The sequence below is a fragment of the Alligator sinensis genome, unplaced genomic scaffold (genome assembly GCF_000455745.1).
Source record: "Alligator sinensis unplaced genomic scaffold, ASM45574v1 scaffold955_1, whole genome shotgun sequence".
NCBI lineage: Eukaryota > Metazoa > Chordata > Crocodylia > Alligatoridae > Alligator > Alligator sinensis.
The window spans coordinates 141,280-152,406 of record NW_005842791.1 but is presented as its reverse complement, the minus strand read 5'-3'; the positions used below and the strand labels follow the sequence as shown (position 1 = coordinate 152,406).

At 42.6% G+C, this 11,127-nt stretch overlaps 2 protein-coding genes across 2 annotated transcripts; both read left to right on the top strand.

Annotated features, from left to right (window-relative positions):
* Positions 1–1,930: 1,930 nt before the first annotated feature.
* On the top strand, positions 1,931–3,013 carry LOC102385227 (olfactory receptor 6J1-like). The gene has a single exon (XM_006035027.1). It carries the CDS (start codon positions 1,931–1,933, stop codon positions 3,011–3,013), a length of 1,083 nt encoding a protein of 360 aa, XP_006035089.1.
* Positions 3,014–7,613: 4,600 nt separating this feature from the next.
* On the top strand, positions 7,614–8,615 carry LOC102384976 (olfactory receptor 6J1-like). Its single transcript, XM_006035026.1, has one exon. It carries the CDS (start codon positions 7,614–7,616, stop codon positions 8,613–8,615), a length of 1,002 nt encoding a protein of 333 aa, XP_006035088.1.
* Positions 8,616–11,127: the final 2,512 nt, after the last annotated feature.

The following is an 11,127-nucleotide window of genomic DNA, read 5'->3' as shown; positions in this document are numbered from 1 at the left end:
AGGGGTGGGGGCGGGGAGAGGAAAGACCCAGAAAGAGGTTCTTGTTTCTACATCAGGATATTTCTGTCATGACTCCTGAGGTTGCCATTCCTTTTTTTTTTTTTTTTTTTTGGCATGTAGCATCCTTATCCCCAGGCCCTTGGATAACGACTGCAGCCTGGTGATGCACTTTCAAATTAGTTCCCTGGAGACAGCAGAATTGATTACAACCTGTAGATGTTAGCTGTGTTAATGGAAGTCAGGTTACTGTGTTATCACCATTCAAAGCAGATGCTAAGATCTGATATGGAGAAAGCACAGCCTTCTTACCCAGTCTTTAACAGCTGCATGCTAAAACTGGTGCTTATGTTGAGGAGCAAAGAATGACCCAGCTAGAGAGTAGAGTGGAAAGCACAGATAGTCCAATGGAGCAGGTAGAGACTGAGCCTGTTTCCATGGGTAGATGGATGCTGCAGAGAGAAGAATACAGGCAAGGGGAATAAGGAAGTAGGGTTGTATAACTGGGTTACAGTGTTAATAAGGAATGGACAGAGAGAGCCCTTTAATTTGTGCTACGGACCACTCTGTATTCCAGCAAACACCAACACCTTTCTGGCCTGAATCACAGTCCCAACTTACATGGAAAAGTCATGGCAAAGGCCAGGTGTGCTTGCGTGCGTCCACCTGCAAAGTGAGTATGCGAGTTCTGGAGCTCTGGTCATGCCTTTGTATGCTGGGAGCCTGGCCTCACCTTCCACCACCTCCTTGCATTTAATCATAGAAAATTTCATCTTTGGGTTGGAGTGGGAACATGGTCTAGTGTTTTCAGAGAGATAGGGTCTAAGGCTGGGTGCTGCCTTAAAGGGGTGGTCTGCACTGAAGACATGGTAGAAATGCACTTTATAGAATCACTTTCTCATTCACACCAGGATCATGACATGGGGAAGGATGGATAATTTGGTCATCAGGACACCTGGTTGGAACTATGGAGACCTTGGTTCATTTCTCCTATCTAGCACAATGGAGAATCATAGAAAGTTAGGTTGGAAGAGACATCAGGAGGTCATCTAGGCCAAGCCCCTGCTCAGAGGAGGACCACCCCAACGAGATCATCTCAGCCAAAGCTTTTTCTAGCTGGGTCTTGAAAACCTCCAAGGTTGAAGCTTCCACCGCCTCCTGGGTAACCTATACCAGTGTTTTACTACCTTCTAGTGAGAAAATTCTTCCTAATATCTTACCTAAACTTCCCTTGCTGCAACTTGAGATAATTTCTCCTTGTTCTGTCATCTGCCACTACTGAGAACAATCTAGCTCCAATCTCTTTTGAACCCCCTTCAGGTAGTTGAAGGCTGCTATTAAGTCCCCTCTCAGTCTCCTCTTGTCTAGACTAAATAAGCCCAGTTTTCTCAGTCTTTCCTCATATTGTCATATCTGGCACTGATACAGAGACAAAGAAGCATGTGGTCTGTTATTAGATGTGTGTAGTGGAGGGAAAGTGGGGGAACGTTAAAGGGACTATATGCAGTAGTAGATGCTGTGTTTGGAATATATAGAGATGATGGGCATGTGACAAGAAGAGAGAGTGAGAATGCAAAGAGAGAATTGTGAATAGAGAAAGAAATGCTGGGGTGTCAGGTACCCTCATTGAGCAATAGAAGTTTATGCACAGTGATGGAAGAGAGTGAGTGAGTGTGAAAGAGGGGAGTGGGTGGGAAGTATGTTCTAGACGAAATGGATATATCAGTATGTATGAGCATAAACAGAGAAAGTTAAGAGATTGCCTGTGTGTTGAGGGATTATGTGCCACCTCAGATTTTGAGAAGGAAAGATGATTACGTAGTGCTTTACATGAAATAAGGCAGCATCTCATGAGCTTCTGACTCATCTCATTCTAACAGGGCTACTGTCTCGTCCTGCCTCTCTGGTGATGCCACAGCCAAGTGAGCTGGAGATGGAGAATAACACCACTAAGGTGACAATGTTTGTTCTCCTGGGCTTCCCAATTGGGCACAAGGCGGAGATCCTGCTCTCTGCCATTCTGCTGGCCATGTACATCCTGACCTTGACTGGGAATTTGGTCATCCTGGGCATTGTCCCCACCAGCAGACAGCTCCACACCCCAATGTACTACTTTCTCTGCAACCTTTCTGTGCTGGACATCTTTTTCACCTCCGTCATCATACCACAGTTCATCAGCAACCTCCTCTCAGGCAATAAAACCATCTCCTTTGCTGGCTGCATGGCACAGTCCTACATCTACTTCTTCCTGGGCACAGTTGAGTACTTTCTCTTGACCTCCATGTCCTATGACAGATACGCTGCTATATGTAACCCCCTGCGCTATCACACACTCATGAATGGCTGGGTCTGCACCCACATGGTGCTGGGCTGTTGGATGGGGGGCTTCCTGTCTGTCCTTTTCCCAACCATCTTAATCTCCAGGTTACCTTATTGCCAGTCCAATGTCATCGACCATTTCTTTTGTGATTCTGGCCCCTTGCTGGAGCTGTCCTGCTCTGACACTCGCATGATTGAACTGATGGATTTCCTGCTGTCATCCATTGTCATCCTCTGCTCATTAGTCCTAACAATCGTCTCCTATGCCTACATCATCTCCACCATCCTGCGCATCCCCACTTCCATGGGGCGAAGAAAGGCCTTCAACACTTGTGCCTCCCACCTGACCATCATTTCAATATCTTGTGGCATCACTATCTTCATCTATGTCACCCCTTCTCAGAAGGGGACCCTGGGCTTACAGAAGATACCTGCTGTGCTGACAACCATTGTGTGTCCATTTCTGAACCCCTTCATCTTTACTTTAAGGAATGACACAGTCACAGGGGCCTTGAAGCAGTGTTTTGTCCAGCTGAAGGATGTGGTTGTTCACAGGGTGTTGCAATGCCAGCGAGGCAGCGCTGCAGTCAGGAAGGCTCTTCGTGGGAAGCTCCAGAACTCGTGTCCCAACCCAGCTGGACAGCAGGACCTAATTGTATGTGAAAGATTTTGGAGGGTAAGAAAGGCTTTGAAATGAGTCAGGTAGAAAATATCACATCTTCCAATGGCTATTCCCAATAAATGGCAATTTTCATGACGAAAAAAGAAATTGGGGTTTATGAAGGAGAAAGTTTCAGGTTATATGAAATCAAAACATGTATTGGCTGTAGTTTAGAGCATTTTCAGTTTATGCTTCCTGACAGTGAAATCACAAAATTGACAAAATCATAATGTAAATGTCATGTTTCTGTTTTGTTTTTCCTTTTAATTTTTTTGGGCAAAAGCATCAATTCCACTGAGAACTGTCATTTTTCTCATCCCTTTTCCCCTGCTTCGTCTGGTATTCTTGAAGATAGAGAACAGTTGTAATTTTAGAGAGCAAATATTCCACCCACCAAGAATACTTTCTTGGTCCTCAATTTGGAAATCCGCCCATATTGCAGATTTCAGGTAAAAGTAGTTTTGACAAAATCTATCATCATCATCAGGTCCAGGGGCGGCAGGGGGGCAGGATGAAATTAGCTCCAACATGCCTTCTGTTGAAGCATTCTGGATAGACAAAATAAAGGTAGAAATAAAGGCCATGTTTTAAAAATGAGGGATATTAATGTTTGTAGCAAGGCGGCTTTGGAATATGGTGGTTTATAATTTTTCATGCCCTTTAACATATAATTTGACATCCATCTACAGCAAAGTGCTCTTTTCGTCCCATCACACATGCGTGACTGGCCTGGGGAAATCTCTCCAAAAGGATGTTTTTGAGCAAAGAATTCAGGCAGATGAAAGGAACATGAGGTGTTTTAAAGAAGTCGTCAGATATATTACAGCAAAAATGTTGTGGCAGGCATTTCCAGCCTCAAAAGTGGTTCAATCAGTTTTGAAATGTATAGGAATGAGATGAAGGCCACGAATGGGCTAGCTGATCCCATGTTTGTTTTACTAATGTAGGGGTGTCCATGTCATGTCCATGCTTAAATCATTAAATCATTAACATTAAATACTTGACTACTGTGGGGATTTTACTGGCTCAAGTTGGAGACAGGGCATCTGGCCAGATGGAGGATATGTCTGATTCACATAGGGAATCCCTATGCTCATGTATAAAATCTGTTTTTGTTCAGGGGCTCAATTGTGCTCAACTGTACTTTAATTTTGCTAAATTCTTTTTCCCAGGCTTCAGTTTATGGACAATGAGATGGAATTAGCTACTTGCCAGTCACTTTCTGTATAACACAGACCATTACTTTACCCAAAGTGTTCCTTTTCTTTCCTGTGATAAGAGTGTGAGGTGATTTAGCTCCAAATTAGTCTTATTCCAATCACAACATATTTTTAATACATTTACCATGCCCTCATTGTTTATGTCTCTTCTTAGTTTGAAGAGCCCTCATCTTTTCAGTTTTCTGAGAGATTTGGCATTGTCCCCTGAACTTTATTCTACGCTATTATTCATGGGATATGTTGACAAGTCCTTCTTACAGTATTCCAAAGGGCCAGCTTCTGGTAGGACTTCCATCATTGCTGCTTGTGTGTGGAGAACTGAGGATGGTGTAAAAATGCAGTTGCACGATTTATACAGATGTCATGCCAAAAGGTCTAATAGCATTGTGCATCGTCCGAATTCCAGAATAACAACCCCTGGAATTTCATCCACTTACGTCAGTCAGTTCCTTCCGTATTCAGCCGATTATTTTGTATTAGATTGAAGCATATCTTCCACAAAGACACTTAGTCAAGCCTACAAAGAACACCAGTTACAAGTAAATTGGGTCTGATTTGCCTTCCACAGATCACTAAATACTTTCCAACTGTTCATCAAATAATGGATGTTATTTTCATGTTTCAAACTTTTATGTCAGTAGTGGTATTTTTGGGAGGTGTTGATAAGTCCTTCCAACAGTATTCCTACTTGTGGTAGGACATCTTCTACTTACCTTATCTCATTACAGCCTATTGGCTAGAGAGCTGGGCTTTCATGGCATGGTGTATAAATCTCCTTGTAGATTCACAGACCCAAATATTTCAATCAAGAAGGTATGATTAAAATCTAGAACCCATATTCCCCTAGAACATGGGCCACAGCACTTTCTAGAAAGGCCATCTGGCATTTTACTTCCATATTTCGGTTCTCAAATGCCTCCAATCTGGCCCTGAGCCCTCCATTTTCTGCATGTGTTTGAAACAAAGTGCATGAAACATGTCCATGTTTAAAATGTGAATGTAAAAAGAAACAATATGAACTACCTAAAGGTCCTCTTTGCCATACTGAAATGCCAACGTGTGGCTAAACTGTAAAGTAACGGTAACATTATTGTTTGCTTGTTGTGTTTTTAAAATCCTACTTCTATCTCAAATCCGAGGGTAGTAAAACACTGGAACAGGTTACACAGAGAGGTTGTGGACGAAGCTTTGGCTGGGATGATCTAGTTGGGGATGGGTCGTGCTTGGAGCAGGGGGTTCGGCGAGATGACCTGCTGAAGTCCCTTCCACCCCTCATTTTCTATGATTCAATGATCTTCAATAAACATGGTTTCTGTGTCTCATCACATTTTTGGATTCTGGTTCATATCCGTTTAGGTCAGAGGCATTGAAAATAATTTATTTTAAGAATAATTGAATGGAATACTATGATCTGCATAATAGAAACCTAACGATTCACTCAGCTTATAGCAATCGTCTGTCTAGGCAGGAGCCCACCTTTATAACCCCAGACGAATTCCAGGCTTCCCTCTTTCACTGAAGAAGACAATAGCCTGTTGGTCATGTCAATAAGGGAACCACTCTTTTGGAGGAAGGTAGTCTTTCCACTGGAATTGCTTTGAATATTTCTTTTTTATGCAGAAAATTTCAATGAAAACTAAACAGAAAAATGTATTTTTGATGACGATTTCAGCAAAAAGGCCTGTGTTTTAATAATAAAGAATTCCCTTCCCCCCCACCGCCCTTCCCCATTTTCTGGTTTTTACTTAATAGAGGAACATTTTCCAGAATTTTAGCCATTTTTCACAAACATTACTACTTAATTGGGGGGAAAAGGTTTTCCAGTGTAAAAATATTTTTCTAGAGGAAATTTGGATTGGTTGTTGTCCCCACCAATTCAGTGGAGAGAGGCATTAACAACATTAATATGCAGAGTCCAATGCTGAAATTTTCCAAAGGAATTGGACAAGCAGCTGTCCTTGGAGCTTCATTACAATAAAATGAATGAAAATGTGGATCTCCAAACTCTTCCAAAATCTCATTCTCTTTTTCTCTTGAATTCAGCTGAAAGAAGAGGAATGGAGTGAGGTGTGTGTGTGTGTGTGTGTGTGTATGTGTGTGTGTGTGCACAGACCCAGGAGGAGGTTACTGTTTGTACATCAGGATATTTCTGTCATGGCTCTTGAAGTTGCTGTTAATTTTTCATTTTTTGTGGGTCTATTTTGGCATGTAGCATCCTCATCCCCAGGCCCTTGGATAATGACTGCAAACTAGTGAGTAACTTCCAAATTAGTTCCCTGGAGACAGCAGAACTGATTATGTCCTGTAGATGTTAGCTGTGTTAATGGAAGTCAGGTTACTACATTATTCCCATCTAGAGCAGACATTAAGCTTTGCTATGGAGAAAGCACAGCTTTCTTACCTAGTCTTAAACAGCTTCATCCTACAGCTGGTGCTTATGGTGAAGTGCAAAGAATGACCTAGCTAGAGCATGAAAGCAAAGAGAGTCCAGTGGAGCAGGTAGAGACAGTGCCTATTTCCGTGGGGAGATGGATGCTGCAGAGAGAAGAATGCAGGCAAGGGGTATATGGAAGAAGGGTGGGACAACAGTGTAACAGCGTTTATAAGGAACGGAGAGAGAGAGTCCTTTAGTTGGTGCTGTGGACCATGCTGTATTCTGGCAGACCCCGACACCTTGATGGCCTGAGTCACGGTCCTGACTTACTCACAGAAGAATCGGTGAGTTGTGCTTGTGTGTGTCTTCCTGCAAAGTGAGCATGAGAGTCCTGGAGCTATGCTCCTGGCTTTGTAATGCTAAGATCCTGGCCTCACCCTCTCCCACCTCCTTGCATTTAGTCTTGGAAAATGGCCTTTTTCTGTTGGAGGGGGAATGTGGTGCACTGGTTTTCAGACAGATAGTGTCTAGGGCTAGGCTGTGCTTTTTTAAGCAAGGACTAAAGTTCGGAGTAAACCAAGGGTGGTCTTCTGCACAGAAGATATGCTAGAGCTGCACTTCATACAAGAGCTTCCTTATTGCCACCAGGGTCACCAAGAGGGGAAGGGCAGATGATGTGGTAGTCAGGACAGTTGTCTGTATCTATGGAGACATTAGCTCATGTCTCTATCCTACTGCGATGGATATAGACACATCCGGCTTGAGACACAGAGACAAAACTGTGTTTATGGTATCAGATGTGTATATTGGAGGAAATAGAAGAAAATGATATCACCGTATGTATGAGCAGAAGGAGAGAAAGTCAAGATAATGTGCCTGGGTGTTGAGGAATTACATGCCACATGACATGTTGAGAAGAAAAGATGATTCCATAGCACTTGACATGAAATAAGGCAGCATCTTATGAATTCTTCCATATCTCATTCTCTCTTCAGGGGTACTGTCTCCTCCCGCCCCACCAGTGATTGCACAGCCAGGTGAGATGGAGAATGACACAGGTAGGGTGACTGAGTTTGTTCTCTTGGGCTTCCCAATTGGGCGCAAGGAGGAGATCCTACTCTCTGCTGTGCTTCTGGCCATGTACATCCTGACCTTGGCTGGGAATTTGGCCATCCTAGCTATTGTTCCCACCAGCAGACAGCTCCACACCCCAATGTACTACTTTCTCTGCAACGTCTCTGTGCTGGACATCTTCTTCACCTCTGTCATCATTCCACAGTTCATCAGCAACCTCCTCTCAGGGGATAAAACCATCTCCTTTGCTGGCTGCATAACTCAGTGCTATTTCTACTTCTTCCTGGGCACAGTAGAGTTCTTTGTCTTTACCTCCATGTCCTATGACAGATACGCTGCTATATGCACCCCCCTGCACTATCACACACTCATGAATGGCTGGGTCTGCACCCACATGGTGCTGGGCTGTTGGCTGGGGGGCTTCCTGTCCGTCCTTTTCCCAACCATCTTGATCTCTAGGTTGCCCTATTGTCGGTCCAATGTCATCGACCATTTCTTTTGTGATTCTGGCCCTTTGCTGGAGCTGTCCTGCTCTGACACTCGCATGATTGAACTGATGGATTTCCTGCTGTCATCCGTTGTCATCCTCTGCTCATTAGTCCTAACAATCATTTCCTATGCCTACATCATCTCCACCATCCTGTGCATCCCCACTTCCACAGGGCGAAGAAAGGCCTTCAACACTTGTTCCTCCCACCTGACCATCATTTCAATATTGTGTGGCATCACCATCTTCATCTATGTCAAGCCCTCCCAGAAGGGGACCCTGGGCTTACAGAAGATCCCTGCTGTGCTGACAGCCATTGTGTGTCCATTTCTGAACCCCTTCATCTTTACTTTAAGGAATGACACAGTGAAGGGGGCCTTGAAGCAGTGTTTTGTCCAGCTGAAGGATGTGGTTGTTCACAGGGTGTTGCAATGCCAGCGAGGCAGCGTTGCAGTCAGGAAGGCTCTTCATGGGAAGTTCTAGGACTCCTGTCCCAACCCAGCTGGACAGCTGGACCTAATTGTATGTGAAAGATTTTCAATGGTTATCAAGGCGTTTTGATTTGTCAGGTAAGAAATATTCCTGATAAATGTTAATTTTCAGGAGCAAAAAAGATTCTTAGTGTTGCTAGGAATTTGAACAAAGATTATGGGCTTCATGAAGGACAATGTGTTTCAAGGTATATGAAACCAAAATGTGCATTGGCCGTAGTTTAGAACACATTCAGGTTTTGCTTTCTGAAAGGAAAGTCACAAAATAGTCAAATTATGATTTGAATATCAGGTTTCTTTTTTCTTTTCTTTTCCTTTTTAAATGTCTCTGGGCAAAAGCAGCTCCAGAATGTATCTTCCAAGGTATACCACTCTGAACTATATTCATTCTGAACTAATGATCCCTTTCCTTTTCCTTTGTTTGGTAACTTTGAAAGACAGACAACTGTTTTAACTGAAGAGAGCAAGCATTCCATCCTCAAAGTATATTTTTTTGTCCTTAATTTGAACATCCCCCAGGATTTCATATTTCAGCTGAAAACAGTTTTGACAAAATCTAACATCATCATGGCAAAGAGATTGCAGGGGAAAAATCAGGTTCCAACATTTTTTTTTCTTTTAAGCATTCTGAATGGACACGTTAAAATTAAAAATATAGTACATGTTTTCAAACATACGGGAAATTAATGCTTATAGCAAGGCTGCCTTGGAATGTGGTGGATTTTCATTATTCAAGCCCTTCAACAAATAATTTGACATCCATATGAAATGAAGTGTACTTTTCCTCCCAGCATGCATGACTGGACTGGGGAAATCTCTCCCAAAGGATGTTCTTGAGCAAATAATTCAGGCAGATTTAAAGGAGCATGAGATATTTTAAATAAGTAGTCAGATTAATACTAGCAAAAATGTTCTGGAAGGCATTTCCAACCTTAAAAGTGGTTAAAGCAGTTTTAAATATGACATATGAAGATGCCTAGTGACCTAGCCTATCTCATGTTTGTTCTACTCAGTCAATCACTAATATTAAATGCTTCACTATGGTGGGGATTTTACTGGCCAGGGTTGGAGACAGGGCATTTGTCCAGATGGAGGATGTGTCAGATTCAGATGGGTAATGCAATGATATATAAAATATGTTTTTGTTCCAGGGCTGAGTTTTGATCAATTTTAGTTTAATTTTGCTCATTTTTTTCCCCATAGACCTTAATGTAAATTAGCTTTACAGAAATCACAACACTTTTTAAACATACTTAATGTATCCTCACTCTTTATGTTCCTTCTTAATTTAAAGATTTGGCACCTTTTCAGTCTTCTGAGAGATTTTGGATTATTTCCTGGTCTTTCTCTATTCTGCATTATTATTCGTGCTACGTACTGAAAAGTCCTTTTTACGGTATTCCAGAGGGCCAACTTTTGGTAGGAGATTGTGTTACATCATTGCTGCTTGTGTATGAAAAACTGAGAGTGGTGTCCAAATTTGATTGTAGATTCCTAGTTTCATGCCAAAAATGTGGGCATGCAGAGCAGCAGCAGCACAGGGTTGGGGGTGGTGGCAGTGGCCACCGTGTCTGAGCTTCCTCCCCCACAGTGTCTGGCTGCTTGTCGGTGCCTGTGCAGCCTGCAGAGGGGAGCTGCTTCTCTTGCTCCTCCTGGCCCTGGTCCTGGGATGTGGCAGCAGGGGGGGGTGGGGGGAGGGGCTTTGTCCCCATCCATTGGCATGTATCCCCAGGGGTATGCATACCCCTGGTGGACAACTGCTGAACTACATCAATTACAACTACATTGGGTCTGATTTGCCTTCCACAATTACTAAAACCTTTTCAGTTGCTCATCAAATAAAGGATTTTTTTTTTCATCTTTCAACCTTTTTATGGCTGGAGTGGTATTCTTGGGATGTGTTGACAAGTCCTTTTTACAGTATTCCAAAGGGGAAGTTTGTGGTAGGACACCTTATCTCATTACAGCCTATTGGATAGAGAGCCGTGCTTTTAAATCATGATGTATAAATGTCCTCATAGATTCAGAGACCCATAGATTTCAGGCAAGAAGGTATGATTAGAATCTAGAACATGTATTCCCCTAGAACATGGGTCATAGCATTTTCTAGAAAGGCCATCTGCCATTTTAATTTGAAAACTTGGAGAGATTTATTTTATGCTTCAGCATGTTATGATGGCTGATAACACTCATTTTTTAAATAGCACGATTATTTTTTTTATTTTAGTATTTGTCTGCCTTTGAGCGGCAAGCACGATCTCTTTTAATATTTTCCTGTATCATGTTGTGAGCCTGTTTATATTAAGTACATTCTTCATAAAACAGTTTTTGTGGACTTTTTATTGAGTTGTCTAAGTTTTCCAGTGCAGGGATTTATGGATTGGATGGATGACCCACAAGCTCCGAATGTCTAGATCATGAGTCATTCTGAAATAGGATTATGCAGTAGAACCTGGGTTTTCTGCAGAGTTTGGTTTTCCCCTCCCCATCAAGATGCGGTTTGT